Raw genomic sequence first — 15,915 nt, forward strand, 5'->3', positions numbered from 1 at the left:
AAACCTTCTCCTTCCTGGATGTATCCCCTGCTCCCTGGCCTCTCTCTCCCTCCGTCGGCTTTACTTTCCTAGCGCCTGTGGCGCCCACCCCTGGTGCCGACGGCTCCTCCTGCCCCTCCAGACCCCAAACATCCCCATCGCACACCTCTGGGTCCCAGTCCACCTTACTGAGAGCCACCACCTTCCTCTGATCCAAGCCCTTGCCCAGCGACAGCAGGGTGCCCAAGCACTGCACTTTCCTCCTCAGCCGGGCATTCTCGGCCCCCTCAGCCCTCAGCTCTTCCCTCAGCTTGCACAGCTGCTCATCCTGCTCGCTCAGCAGCGCGCTATCACACCGCAGCGCCAGGATTTCGTTGCGAGCCACCTGCAGACTGTTCTGCAGGTTCTGGATGCACTGCTCCTTCTCCTCCACTGCTGCCTGCAAGGCCCGGGCCAAGTCAAAGAGCAGCCACTGCAGGGCCGAGCACTTCTTCTCCCCCTTGGGATGGTAGACCGACAGGTAATTCAGCCAGTGCCTCTCTGCAGCCTTCAGGGAAGGGTCCTGCCCAACCACCTTACAGTCCCACGGGTCCCCGCCGTGCTCCAGCATGGCCTGCACCAGCACGCCCCTCTCCTCCTGCCCCAGGGAGCGCTCCGGCTCCTCTTTCTCCTTAGACTTCCCTCCCCTTGTTAGCCAGGACATCTTAACGCCAGCCCGCCACAGGCTTGCTGCTCCCCGAGGGCTCTCCGTCTTCGGGCCCGGCGCCTGAGGCGCGGCTGAGGCAAACGGACTAACGGACGAGCTAACTGCCCGCTGACTAACAGACGCGACAACGGCAAAGCAGCAGCGCACCCCCTCCCGCCCCTCCAACGACCTGGTGGCGGCTCCAACCCTGCTGCCCCGACGATGCCTCCGGCCCCCAGACAGGCTGAGGCCGCCGTGGGGCCGCCTTTTATACCGCCCCCCCCGCGTCCGGGGTGCCGGTCCCGGTTCCCCCCGCGCGCCACCCTCCCACAGCCTGCCCGCCCCTCGCCGGGCGGTGGGCGGGGCGTCCCCCGCGGTGGGCGGGGCTCCCCGGCGCCGCTGCCCCGCCCCGCCCCGCAGGCAGGCGGATGGCAGCTGTGCTGCGCAGCGGCCGTCGCTTCCTCCCGTTGTCGCGGCTGCCGGTGGCGGCGGGTTCGGTCCGCCGCGTTCGCCCCGGCTCTCTGGGTGCTGTCATGCAGCAACCCGCCGCTCTCCCGGCGCGGCCGGGCGGCCCCGAGGGCGGCGGGGGCTGGCTGGGCGCGCTGCGCTTCGACAACCTGGCGCTGCGCTCGCTGCCGGTGGACGCCTCGGAGGACGGCGGGCCGCGGGCCGTGTCCGGCGCCTGCTTCTCCCGGGTGCGGCCCACTCCGCTGCAGAACCCGCGGCTGGTGGCCATGTCGCTGCCGGCGCTGGCGCTGCTGGGGCTGGAGGCGCCGGCGGGAGAGCGGGAGGCGGCGGAGGCCGAGGCGGCGCTGTATTTCAGCGGCAACCGGCTGCTGGCGGGCTCGGAGCCGGCGGCCCACTGCTACTGCGGCCACCAGTTCGGCAGCTTCGCCGGCCAGCTGGGCGACGGCGCCGCCATGTACCTAGGCGAGGTGCTGGGCCCGCGGGGCGAGCGCTGGGAGATCCAGCTCAAGGGCGCCGGACTCACCCCCTTCTCCCGGTAAGGCCCGGCGGGGGGGGGGGGGGGGGTGGCGGCGGCGGTGTCACCGGGGGGAGCTGCGCCCCGCTGCCTCCGCACGAACCCCCTCCTGCGTGGCTGGGGAGAGTGGGGCCGGGCCGGGCCTCCCTGCCCGCTAATTGCATTAGCGAGGTGCGTTTCCAGCGGGTTTAGTGCTGAGGATCCTTCCCCGAGGCAGAGGTCGTCTCATAAACCCTCGGGTTTTGGTTGGTGTTTTTTTTTTTTTTTTTTTTTTTCTTATCCTGGCGATGCTTAAATGCTACACCAGAAGGTGGTAAAATTTTCCTCTGGAAAATAAGACTGTAATTGCATCTCCTTCAGGTGATGCGTTACTGCTGTCCCTGGTCATCCCCCCCCCCCCCCCCCCGAGGTTTTTTTCTCCTCTTAGGAGGACACAGACCGTGATGAAAGTGAGGACAGCAGTGTGCCATAGCTGCCTGACTGTTTGCTGCCATACTGGCCTGTGGCCCACGCAAATGACATTTAAAATGCGGGTGTTTGGTTGGTTTGTGCTGCCAGTCCTGCTGCCAGCGGTGCCCGTCCTCCAGCTGTCCCGGCTGTGGCAGGCAATGGCCAAAAGGCCCCAAAAAAGGCACGCTGATCAAACCCCTGCAAGAGGTGGACATCTTCATTAGTGGTTTAGCCTGTGCACTGCTTTAAATCTTTCAGGTCATTTTCCCCACTTGCATTTCCTTGTATTTTCTGTTCCAGCAGTGCACAGGCTGGATAACACTGCAGGTTCATAGATGTGGTGCTCTGAAGGCTGCCTTTAGGTCTGTGAAGGTTAAGGAAATCACAGTGAAAGTCCCAGATATGGTGGCAGGGCTGTGGGTCTGCCCTGGGCAGCTCTCCTGCGTGCCTCTGGCTTCTGAAGTGCTGGCAGTGTGGGCTGAGAACCACCCATGCCTGTTCCGTTTACTTGATATCTATTAAATGAACTAGTTTGCTATTTGCTGTCTATTCAGGATTTTTTTTTTTTTAATGCAGCTGCCATGCGTGCTTGTATTTAGCATCCCATTTCTTGATTACTTACCCAGAAAGATCCAAAATAATATTATTTTTAAAGAGGCATTACAGTAGCCATTTTAGTTAGAGGAAACCAGTGACTTATAATAAAATAGCTATACTTGTCCAAAATTTTTTATTTTTTTGAAAGACCCTATTTCATCAATAAAAACAAGAGAGTTAGTGATTAGAAGGGATATATGCAACTGGAAGGTTTATTTTCTTCCGTTATGTGTGGTCTTCATTGCAAGTGAGTTGTGTCTGTCTAATTGAGCTTTAACAGAAGTTTGAAGGTCCAGCTTTTGTTCTCAGATCTGCTACTATGTTGTGTGACTGTGGACAGAGCACATCACTTCCAGGCTTTTGTTTCTCCACTGCTAAGGGGGAGACAGGAGTTCCTGCCTTTATAGCCTGGAAATTATCCGTGTCTTCTTGTTGCAGACAAGCTGATGGTCGGAAAGTCCTGCGGTCGAGCATACGGGAGTTCCTGTGCAGCGAGGCTATGTTTCACCTAGGAATTCCAACAACAAGGGCTGGAACGTGTGTGACATCCGACTCAAAAGTCGTCCGTGACATATTTTATGATGGGAATCCAAAAAGTGAAAGGTGTACAGTTGTTCTGAGAATAGCTTCTACGTTTATAAGGTAGAAGCCTATTTTGTTGGGTTTTTTTATTCTTTTAAAACCAAGTGCAGCAGTCTTTTAAAATACCATTTTACACATATTTTCATAACAGCACCATTTGTGTGTTTCTTGTTCTGGAGGCTTGGAACTCTTTTGCTGGGCTGTAGGAAGCTGCTTTTCTTGTCCAGCTGATGGGATGAGCTGGTATCTTTCCACACAGGCACATAAACACTGAGGATGCTACCCTGGTAGAAAGAAGACCTAAGTTCTGCAGACCTCAGAAGAGATTTTTCATGTTTATGCCTGCACAGAGTACATGCTTTTCTTGATGATGGTGGTAGTAGTGGATGGTAGCTCTACCCTTAATTCTAAAGCTGTTCTATGTAGTACTGTCAAAGTTTGGGTGTACTTTCCTTGCCTGAGTACAAGGTTTCTACTCCGACACAAAATATAAGGAGTTTTAGTAAATGGCTTTGCTTCTTGTAAAGCAACAGACTATTAGAGGAAGGTGAGGCATAAGGAATATGTGCGTGTATATGTAGATATGTGTGCGTGTATTTGTGTGTGGAGAAATCTATCTTACCCGCTTGCTGTACGGTCTAGTATTTTAAATAAGTCCTATTCCTGTATATCTACTCAGGCTAAGAATTTTTCTGTAGAAGTGGTTGTAGGAAACTTGACCAAGCTGATCTTCAGGACTGGCTTGGGTCTTGACCTGTCAGTTTATTTACATCGGGATGTATGCGCTTCCTTGCGGAGAGTCACTGAGCCTCGCTAGGTTGGGTGTAGGAATCTTGCAGGTCTTTTCTCTCAGTCAGCTGAAGGACCGGTGTTAAACTCAAGATGTGATGTGGTGTTATTGCAACAACAGTAAATGTTTTTACTACATGTAATATCAAATGCATTTAATAGTATCAGGCAATATAAAACATGTTTTTATTATTTTTAAACAGATTTGGTTCCTTTGAAATTTTTAAACCTACTGATGAATACACAGGACGCAAGGGTCCCAGCGTTAACCGAAATGATATTCGAATACAGATGCTTGATTATGTGATCAGCACTTTCTATCCAGAAATCCAGGAGGCTTATTCAGACAACAGTATTCAGAGGAACGCTGCTTTCTTCAAAGAGGTAAGAAAGATCAGATTCTCTTCATAAATCCATAGCCATCATCTTCAGGAACTTCACCTGCAAGCACAGATGAGTAGAGTCGGTTAATACCGTGTATCATCTGATTGCTTGAACTATTCTTTTCTTTGGAGAAAACACTTAATAGGACTGCTTCTCGATGAAAGCAGGGTTGATACTGATCAAACCAATCAAAGCATTTTAACCTTTTTAAAGGTTAATGATTTAACCTTTAAATCATGATTTCTCTGCTCTGGGAGAGCTTCCCAAGACTTGTCTCCATTTGCTGAGAGTGTCTTAGACTGCGAGGGGGAATTCTGGCCCCGACTGTCAGATGATGAGTTGACAGTACTGAGACATCACTTGTTAAATACTGAGAATGTGAAGTCACTTTGTCTCTCATTTTCCAAATTGCAAACAGGAACGTTGACTGCAAATCACTTTAACTTCAGGCTTTAGAATTGAAATGATTAAAGGCAGTCAAGCACTTCGAGGGCTTGCCTGAGGAAGTTGCAAAACCTCCAGCTTTGGGAATGGTAAGATAAGTTTATCTTAGATGTGGTTTAGTATCAGATCACTCTGCAGCGACCCAGGGGAGAGGTTGGGTGACCTCTCAGAGACCCATTTTGAACCCATTTTCAATTAGTGTATAAATTTAACCTTAACAGTTACTGGAGATCCATAATAAAAATCACAGCTATAATGTTAGTACATGTAGAATTGCTATATTTCTCTTTGAAGTAAAACATAGCTAAATTAATTATCTCCTGAATATACCATTTGCCTCAATGTTGATATTGTATTGCTATTCATGACATTGAATTTCTATTACTACGTTCCTTTGTCTCAGTGAGCAAAGAAGGAATTTGGGATCAGGGAATAAGATGCTTCTCTCCATGTTTTAGTGATTTGTATATAGTAATGCTACCTTTGCAGAAGGGATCCAGTTTGAAATTCCTGGAGAACTGTAATAAAGGCTCCGGTTTGGATCACCTGAAGTTCAAATAATGTTATAGCCCAAATAAGAATGTTGTAACTAGCCAGTAAACAGAATAATTAAAAAATACCAGAGTCTAATACATTTAATTAGGCTACATAAAAGCAGTTGTGGTGCTATGAATTCTGAAATGATCTGGTAGGGACTGAGGGAAGGGCTGCAACATGATGCATATTCATAACAGACCAGTAAGGGGTCAAAAAGCAGGCTTAAAATCTGATATTCTCTAAATTTGGTGGGGTTTGAATCTGTGTTGTGGGTTGTTTTGTGGTTTTTCTTGCTTTAACACAACTAGTGCATACTTGCATGATTTCTTCGAAAGCAAGGTGTGGTGTGGTCCACCACTGGCTGCCGAAGCGTTTAACGTCACTGGATAGGCCTCTTGCATTTGAATGAATGGAGCTGATGACGAGGACTGCGTCTTGTCACCCACTCTGTGCATGCCCAGCTCTGTAGTTGATGGCACGTTTACTTTCTGATGGCAGAAAAGTCATGGGATTTGGGGATCTTTGTGGATGCGTGTGTGTGCCCAGTCCTGCCTCTTTCTGCTCTTGGATGTTTTTCCTGGCCCAGTTAGTACTGGTTTCCTCCCCCATCCTGGCATCCTTTCCTTATTGCCCCTCTCTGCATTGCTTTGTTTGTTTGTTGTGCTCCTCCAGCCTGTGCCTGTCCACGTTCCACACCTGTACTAGCATTGCCTCTTCAGGTTTTCTCTCCTTCTTAGTGGGGATTTTCCATGCCTGTCTCCATCTGAAAAGCACCCCAGTCCCTTACCTAATTTTTCAAACATGTCCATCTTTTCTAATAGTGGGGAAGAGCTGTCAGCTCCGCTGTAGCTTGTTTTATCTTTCTTTTTGCACTGTGGAAGAAATGGAGGAAAAAAGGACAAGTGGTTGCATTTGACAGCACTATCTAGAAAGCAAACACCATTATCTGTACCTCTCAAATAATTTGTAGATGTTTAAATTTAAATTAGCATGTCCTTGAGATAGTGCTCTTGTTTATATTTACACCGTACTCATTTTCTAGTATGGCTAGCAGTAGGAAAATGTGATCAAAAAGAATAAAGGTCAAAGTGAGTGCAGAGCTGTCTCTCTCTAATCGATATACCCATCTTTGAGTGCCTCCCAAGCTTTAATTGCTTTCAGGTGTTCTCATTAGCAGGAGTTATTTTTTACCAGAGTACTGGCAGCGTTTGCTGCATTCATACAAAGACATCCAGCAGTCATGAATTGCCTTATCCTGGGCGTACTTTGATCCCAACCCCGCTGGCCTGGATTTTTTATTATTTTTAAGTTCTACCGTCTTCCTGGCACAGAGCCATCGTGCAGGGTGTGTCTCCCATACTGGTTTATGGCATGCCAGTAATTGGTTTTGGACACGCGTAGCTACTTGGGGTGCCTTCTCCTCTGTTAACTAGCTTGGTTTTTTAAACCTTAATAAAATGCACTTAGGTTGCAGCTGGAGAGAACAGTTGCTTTAAATTTCTGTATGTTGATAGCTATTTGGGAAGATGAGTGATTTTAGCTATGAAAATAGTTTGGTTTAAAAGTTTTAGCTAATAACTACCTGAAATTTTTATTTACAGCAATTCAGTAAAATATTTAGAAATACCCAGGTTTATTTAAAAGCCAGGTTAGCTTCCTGAATTTTAGATTTCATAGGGCATGTCTAGTTGTGGTTGATAGGTGGGCTGTTTTAATTAAATAACTAGAACTATTTTAAAATATTACCCTATTTATTTGAAGAGCGAGGCACATGCAGTGATTACAGTCAAGGATTCCACAACAATAACTCTCAGTGAAGCAACTGAAAAACTCTGGTGAAGCATGCATTCAGTGAAGAATTGCATTTAAATAAAATTGTCATTCTTGGAATATTTTTACTTAACCTTGTAGCTTTTTTTCACTCTCAGCAAATTGAGAGAAGAGCTTATCAGTGCTAAAACTTCTTAGCAGGGTGTAATTTTTTGTATAAACCACTTACCTTCCTGTAAATCACTCCTGTGTACCAGGTAAACCAAGAGACTAACTTTACATTGAACTTTGTTGCATATAGTTAATTTTATTTCTTTATCTTTGTTTATCTTTTCTCCTGTCTGTAGTTAAAGGGTCTTTAAAATTAGTAGTAAGCAAAGGAATACATTTGTATAATGTCCAGAATAATAGGCAAGTCTGGTATCAAACAGTTTACCTTATTTCAGCGATCTGCCTGCAGTATGTTTTGAAGCTGTCCAGTTGACTTGCAAGTCAAGCATGGAAGGAAAGAAGAGGAAGCAAATGGAAATGTGAGCGGGAGAAACAGGGCAGTTATGAAAGGAGGAGAGAGGCGAGCCGTCCTTAAGATACGTGTGCGTACGGCATACTGCCAGAATGTGCTTCTATCGGAGCTGTAGAAAGATCAGTTCAGACTAGGAAATGCTGGGAATACATGAATGTATTAGAAATACCTTGCATTGAAAAGTGGGGAAAAAAATACTCTCTTTCAGATAACAAAACGGACAGCGAGATTGGTTGCTGAATGGCAGTGTGTTGGGTTTTGCCATGGCGTGCTGAATACGGATAATATGAGCATAGTTGGACTAACCATTGACTACGGCCCTTTTGGATTTATGGACAGGTCAGTGTGGCATAATTATTTGAAACGTGTGTATGTATTTGCTATGTGGAACAATCCTAATGTTCACGATTACTTTAATATTTTAACTCTAAAGGAGATTTATGAACTCTCTTTATTGTAAAGTAGATTAACTTAATTCTCTTTGTCCTGTAATTCTTCTTTTCAGCTTCTTTTTAACTGTATACACATCATCTCTAACTGTTAGGCTGTTCTTGTAGCCTGCAGGGTTTCCCAGCGTTTGAGAGGGCAGGAAAATACCTAATGAGGTAACTTTGGGGAAAGAATCAAGGAATGTTCCCTTTTGAATTTTTTAGTTTCCTAGAGGAGACTAAAATAATACTTCTCACGGTATTGGTGTTCAGATAACTAGAAGAATGCTAACTCTTTCTTCATTTGTAGATATGACCCTGAGCACATTTGCAATGGTTCTGATAATACAGGGCGCTACGCTTACAACAAGCAGCCAGAGATCTGCAAGTGGAACCTGGGGAAGCTTGCTGAAGCTCTAGTTCCAGAGCTGCCCTTGGAAATAAGTGAACTCATCCTGGAAGAAGAATATGATGCGGAATTTGAGAAACATTATTTGCAGAAGATGAGGAAGAAACTAGGCCTAATCCAACTGCAATTAGAAGAAGATAGTAAGCTGGTGTCTGAACTCCTTGAAACCATGCATCTCACAGGTTGGTGAGGAACACAGCAGGTTATTATTCAATAGCCCATCAGTATTTTACGGTCAAACCAAAATGTGGGTTTTGTCTTGACCTTACAAGAAAGCAGCCTTGTGCAAGTATGTTGTCATCCAAGAAGAACAAAAGACTGAAAAATAATTACTTTCTTGTGAACTGTGGGGCAGTTGTTGGCTTATACAGGGCTCCCCTGTCTCACATTTGCACCCTCGCTGAGGGAGCAGTTTATGTGCCTACTGAGAGGCAACCTGTGCTGCTGCGGGGTGAGGGGCTTAGGAAGAAAATATGGGACCTGTTTTCCTGCTGATTTATTAGTTGCATTACTCATAGAGTTTACTTTTTCAGGTGGAGACTTCACAAATATTTTCTACTTGCTGAGTTCATTCTCTGTAGATGCTGATCCTTCAAAATTGGAAGATTTCTTAGAAAAGCTTACAAGTCAGTGTGCTTCTGTGGAAGAACTGAAAGTTGCTTTCAAACCGCAAATGGATCCAAGGTAATACTCTTCTTAAGTGCTTTTGGCCTGTGCTTTTAGTTTCATCATAACCATATTGAACTCTGCAGGCTATGTAATATTTGACTAAATTTGGAAATTTCACTGCTAAGTCGACACAGCATGATCTACAGCAGTACAAATTCTTGTGTGCTTTGTGACTGGTGGATGCTCAGCAGTGACTTGCAGCAGTTGGCTTGGGCTAAAGTCTGAGCTTTTCTTTGGTCCTTTTTTTTTCCTCCACTGTCTCTGCTGACTAAGGCAATGAGAGTGCCAGATAGTGAAGTGATACAGAAATATTTTATAGAAGAAATGGATTTACGATGTTCTGCCAGTGTACTGTCAGCAAATAATCACCGTGTTCTGGGCTAAGTATAACTTAAATGCACGTGTCAGGCTCTGAAAACTCTGTGGGGCCATCCATGTCCCATTTGATGGGTTACATTCTGCAGCCCAGCTGCTCTGACCGTGGAAAAATAGTAAGTTCTGTTCAACTGCTGCTTTTAACAGTGGTTGCAGCAGGTTTTCACTTTCTGGAGCAGTAGAAAAACGAATGAGCGTGAATTTGTTGATTTTATTTATTTATTTTTTTTTTTAATCATTGTCCCAGATGGGGGGGGGTGGGAAATTAAAGTGGGGATGTTTTGGGTAGGGTTCCCCCCCTGTATAGTATGTATTCCATGAAGTTAACGAACCTACCAAATTCTTCAGCTTTTTCTATGTGTTGATACCACAGTTAATTTGCAGAAAACGGGGAGTTGAGAAGGTGGACCAGTGTGAAACTTGTTCATACAAGTCTGGTGTTATGGCAACGTGGTTGGCTGTAGTCATTTATCATTTTAGAGATATTTCTGATCATTCAAGTTTTAGTGATGATACACTAAAATGAAAGGGAACTAAATTAAGGTAGTGGATACTGCTTATTTAATTGCATGCCAAGTTTCAGCTTCTTTGAAACTGTAAACAGATATCATGCAATATGAAGGTAGCCTGTGTGGCAGATGAGATGACATTTTTTTAAACATTACATTCAGGCTTAGAGGAACGTGAGAAGTAGCTATAAATCATCATAAAATAGATGTAAAGTTTGGGAGAGGCATAGTACTGTGTTAAAGTGAGTGTATAACTGATTTTTATCACAGCACTTGAATATTGTAGAGTTGGCATGTCAGATGTGTAAATCAGATTTGGATAGGACTTTATGTAAACTCAAAAATCAAAGCGCCTATCTTATCTCTGCTTATTAAAATATATATATAATCTGATGTAAAATATAATCTGATGTAATGAGTTGTGTGTTTTGAGGCCAGGCAATAATGTTTTTCCCTTTTGTTTATAAATGCATTCATAGAAGGAAATGAAAATACTTCATGTGTTTTGGTATGCGCCAACTTGTGCTTTTTGTGGTGTGTGGTTTTTTTTTTTTTTTCTGCTGTAGTGCAGTTATTAATCCAGGAAAAATGAAAGTTGGGTACCATGGTATCTAAAGTGAGGTGAAGCTGTTCTACAGCACCTGCTATCACACTCAAATGTCAAAAGTTACAGTCCTAGTCAAACCTGCAGCAAAATAGCCTGGATATTGTTAGGAATTTATTACTGCAAAGCAGTTCTCATTCTGTGATTTAGACTGGCTAAACAAAAACAAAACAGTTCTCTCATATGACTTAAATGAAGTATCTTTCCCCGTTTGATTTGGGTTTTCCTTAATAGTGGTAAGATTAGTAGGTATTAGATCCTTATTCTGCGTGCTGTTACGTGATTAATGTTAGGAAAAGAAATTTAAAAAAAAAAACCCAAGTCTGTGGATTCTATATTGTCTTGGTACCTAAGTAAGATCAAATTCCTTATTCCAAATTCCTTTCAAAGTTCCAAGGGTGTTTTGATGAGAACTGCAAATCTAAACCCAACTGGTAATTCTGAAAATCTACTGTCTGCACTTCATGTACCTCTGGAATGTGAATTGAACACACTGAAGAAGGGGGAAGGAACATTAAAATTAGTATAATTGATTATAAATTGGTTCTGTTAATTATAAAGTACTGTTATTTAACCTCTCTAGTGAAATCACTGGTTATTGTGAATGTTTTCATATCTGCTTTATGGTTGCAGAAAGATGGTTCTTTCACAGGCATCTCAACCTAAATATCTAATGTGTTTTGTTTCTCTTGTTCCCAGACAACTGTCAATGATGCTAATGTTGGCTCAGTCTAATCCTCAGCTGTTTGCTTTATTTGGGACAAAAGCTAATATAAATAAAGAATTAGAACGCATTGAACAATTCTCTAAACTGCAGCAGTTAACAGCAGCTGATTTATTCAGCAGAAATAAAAAACACTGGAAAGAATGGCTGGAGAAATACCGGTAAGGTTTCTTAGTATTCCGAACAGTATATTTATTCTGCATTTTATTTGAGAACAGTGTGCCTGTTTAATGAAAGACACCCTGTCTCAAAGTATATAGGTTGGGTGGGATGTGTGAGGTGGGCAGCTCAGAATATTAACTATTCCAAGATCAGTGTCTGTGTTGCTGTGTAATTTCAAGCGCATCTGTGTATTTTGTTTACTGGATTTTGGGGAGGGGTTGAGGTTATAGAAATCGCATAGCATCAAATCTGGTATTAAAAGTACTTCAAGAATGGTGGTCTTGATTCTAGCAAAGCCTAATATAATTTGTGAGCTTTTAAGTGCTCTGTAATTATGATTGACTGACCTCTAAGTGTTTCATACTTTTATATTTTTTTTCTGAAAGAAAAGTCTCTGTATTGATATAGCAAGCAAGTTAATCAAAGAGTAATTGTAAAAGAAGTCATAGCCAGGAAAAAAATGTCCAGACTGTTCTAATAGGCATAACTTAAAAGCCTAAAAATTTAGTGTTAGCAGGAGATTTTAATTATTTTTATGAAGAAAACCCCTTAGTAGAGCATTAGTTGCTTCTGCTGCATGGCTTACATTGGGACTCCTTTCCTCACTTGGTTGCTTGTGGTCTTGTTCTCTAGTGGGGCTGAGAGTTCTACCAAGTGTTCCTGCTAACGGGTAGATCAAACTGCCTCAGCAGTTACTTTTATCAGAACATCAAAAGCTTTAACCAACAAGCAATCGTAGAAGTACTTAAGCCAAGTTCCAAATGTGGTGATTTTTGCAGAGCAGTGAAGAAGAGACCATGCACTGGTGGTGGGGGAGAGGGCTTGGGGGTGGGGGTGTCTTCATCTGACTTTTCAGAGAATATGGGAGGTGTGCCCTTCCTCAAGCCTCGTCAGGACCTGCTGATGGTCTGTAATGCTGTTCTTAAATGAAGTGGTGTTTTGTAATCTGTTGTGCTGGATTCTATAAACTGAGAGGATTATAATAGATTTATTAAGAACTGCAAACTAAGGATCTCAAGGCAAGAAAATGTGATTCTTGAACCAAACCAGTTGCTTTCACTTGCTGAATTTCAGAGTCCGGTTGCAAAAAGAAATAGAAAGTGTTAGTGATGCTGATGCCTGGAAAACTGATCGTGTGAAGGTCATGAATTCAAACAATCCAAAATATATCTTGAGAAATTATATTGCCCAGAACGCCATAGAAGCGGCTGAAAATGGGGATTTCTCAGAGGTATGCTGTTACTACTTAACATCTCTCTGGGCTTGCATGGATGGGTAGTGGTGCTGGTGATGGCTAATGTTTTGCTAGGAGAGATTGGTTCTGCCATCGCAGGCAATTAGGGGATCGGGAATTTACTGTTTGGAAGGTCTGTATTATTTTTGAGGGAGCTGCGGTCTTAATGACTGTAGAACAAAGAAAGGAGTTGAAGATCTGAACTGGAACTTCACCAGCTTTTGTAGGCTGATCCCAGGACAGGACTCTTTACCCTTGCTTTTACTGTCTTCAGAGCGGTGTTCACCTTGGGAGGCAGTTGGGGATTAATTTGTATTTGTTCCTTGCTGTGCCAAGTGTTAGCTTTTAAAGCTTATGGCTTTCACCTGTGGTGTTCAGCATGTGAATCATTACATGCAGAGTATGGGAAAATTAACTTACTTTGAGACATTACATAAGAACTTGTGTTTCAGACTTGCATTTCAAGTTATTTGAGCTTGAGTTCCATACAGACACAAACTCAGCCACTTAAGATTTTACAGTTTTCAGCTCAGTTGATATGCACATTGTTCACCTATTTCATATTTGGCTTGTCTGGAATTTGTGTATTAAATACAATATACTTGATCATTATTTGGTGTGAAGTTCTTTTTTACATCATTTTGCCTTTACTTTCTAAATTCTCATAACCATGCTGCTTTCTTTCTAGGTAAGAAATGTACTAAAACTCTTGGAGAATCCATTCCAAGAAGCAGAAGGCTTCAGGGAGGTGAAGGAAGATGCAGAAGAGGAGGGAGCAACTGCTACAGCAGCTGCTTGTGCTCAGGAGACCAGAAGCAGACTACCATATTGCAGCAAACCTCCGCTGTGGGCTTCGGAGCTCTGTGTTACATGATCTTCGTAGCTGCCTTGTTTTATTTTTTGCTGTGAACTGAAGACTCTGATCCTCCTTCAGCAGTGAAGAATTCAGCAAGGCAAACATCAAAGTGCTATTAAGTTATTGAAACAACGCTACGTTTGGATGAGTCTGCTACAGTCTTCGGCTGTGCTTAATTTGAAGCAATTGTGGATCATTGATACAAGCCAATGACAATCGACAGTACACATCAGTAATTTAAATGTTTGAGACTGAGTCTTTATTCATACCGCATTGCAAGTAGAAAGCAATATTTTAGGTTGAGGCAGGCTGAATTTCGAACATCCAAATGGAGTTGTTGTTATGTGAAGACAAAAATAACAAGTCGGGAAACTGATCTGTTTTTGTCTGATGTCTTAACTAATAGTACTTCTAACATCTATTTACTGCTTTCTCTATGCAGGGAATTCTAGTCCTCTGTAATGGAGGAATAGATTCGGTCTTGCTTGTTTTAAGCTATGTTTCATTTAATTAAGTAGTTCATTTATTGTGAACTTCCAGAATGATATTTATCTATTTTTAGAGAATTTGTGCAGGCCAGGGTTTGGGAGGAGCAATTGAAAGTGGTGTTTGTGTTTTGGGTTTTTTTTTGGTTTTGGTGTTGTGGGTTTTTTTTAATACAATAAGAGCAGAATTAAGGGAGACTATATATATTTGCACTTGAAAATCATGGTGGTAAAGTTTCTTCAGGTTCAATGTGTTTGCATAGAACACGTGTAAATATTTACTAAAACCATGGGTGCAGTTTGTAAGCCAGTTGACCTGGGGAAGGTCAGTTTGCCAAATTAGTGTGAACCTTAAACTACCCCAGTACTCAAATCCATGTTCACTATTTGTGTACTCTTAACAGTGTCTCTCTGTATAAGTAGCGTGGGGTACCAGTTCTTTCACACTGGTCAGTGCGAGTCTTCCGTTCCCACTCTGGTCTTGTACCACTTAGTTTGCTTCTGTGGTTTTTGAAAATCTTTATGTGAAAGCTGCTGTTCAGCAACATGCTATTTGAGAAAGTGTAAAAGATTATAGAGGATAAGGGAGGAGGATGGGAGCTGACTTGCTTGCAAGTTATTTATTGATAGTGTTTTGGTTGAGGTTTCAGAGGAAAGTTGGTTGCTGTTATTGACGCGTCAGCAAAAAAAAGTTGTTCCATAGTTAGCTATTACTCAGCTTTCTGAACTTCTTTCTAAAGTATTCTATTACTGGTTCAGAAACCTGAAATCTTGGGAAAAGTTTGGTTTAATGCAAAGGTTTCTCTTTTCCAAAGAGACGACCGTCTTACACTGTGAGTTTGAGCATACTCTAGTAAATTCTTCCTCCACCTCTGTGCAAACTTGGTATTAGCTCAGGTTGAATTGTGCTCTTTTAAGTCTTCCTCAAAATTCGAGCTATCAAAAAAAACCCCAGGGAAAACAGCTGGGCTACTGCTTATCCATCTGTACTAGTAATCAATTTGTTCTCCTTGCTGCCACAGTAAATACGTGATGCGTTGAATGTAAACATTCATTCTGTCTTGCCTTCAACCTGCAGAAACTGATCCAACAAGACAAACTCTGTGCTGATTTTGTTTCTCAATTTATATCTTTCCTTTTGGGAGGCAGAGGACAACAGTGTTTTTGAGGAGCTCTGCCCAAGCTTTTGTCTTAACAGAATGGTCTAAAAAGTAATGATTTTACAACATATCTAAGGGAACAAGTCTTTTTAACGTCATTCTGATATTAACTTGGGGGGGGTTGAGTAGATCTCTATTCGTAATGGTATGGAGGAGGAGAATGATATTATAAGCACGTGTTCGGACATAGGACGACTTGAATTAACTACCAAATTATTGTTGTTTATAAAGATATAAGTTATTTTGCACCTATAATGCCAGCATCATGGAGAGAGAGATACTTTGAAATAATTTGCTAGCAATTTTATCCTTAAAAAGGGAAATTGAATGTAGCAGTGAGGAATGAAAATGTGGTGTCATTTCCTGCTAAATAAATTCTTTGCTTACATATAGATCAAGTGCAACAGGTCTGGAAAGCTTGAAATTATGAATGCAGACCCCTGGTGTGGCTGCATTGTATTTGTAACAGATGCAAGATGTTCACCAAACTGGTAGAAATACTAAGAGGGTATCCACATGGTCTAACTGCGCAGACATTCAACTGCTCGGTTTCTCAGCATGTGCAATAATAGCGATGA

At 43.1% G+C, this 15,915-nt stretch overlaps 1 protein-coding gene across 1 annotated transcript; it reads left to right on the forward strand.

Moving 5' to 3' along the window:
• Window positions 1–1,092: 1,092 nt before the first annotated feature.
• Window positions 1,093–15,213, forward strand: SELENOO (selenoprotein O; the record flags this gene model as incomplete). Its single annotated transcript, XM_082498377.1, has 9 exons — window positions 1,093–1,667; window positions 3,132–3,335; window positions 4,268–4,448; window positions 7,931–8,061; window positions 8,461–8,741; window positions 9,093–9,243; window positions 11,416–11,601; window positions 12,677–12,833; window positions 13,525–15,213. 9 exons carry the CDS (start codon window positions 1,093–1,095, stop codon window positions 13,708–13,710), a joined length of 2,052 nt encoding a protein of 683 aa, XP_082354503.1. The 3' UTR covers window positions 13,711–15,213.
• Window positions 15,214–15,915: the final 702 nt, after the last annotated feature.

Source organism: Vanellus vanellus, assembly GCF_965231255.1.
Source record: "Vanellus vanellus genome assembly, chromosome: 1".
Classification (NCBI taxonomy): Eukaryota; Metazoa; Chordata; class Aves; order Charadriiformes; family Charadriidae; genus Vanellus; species Vanellus vanellus.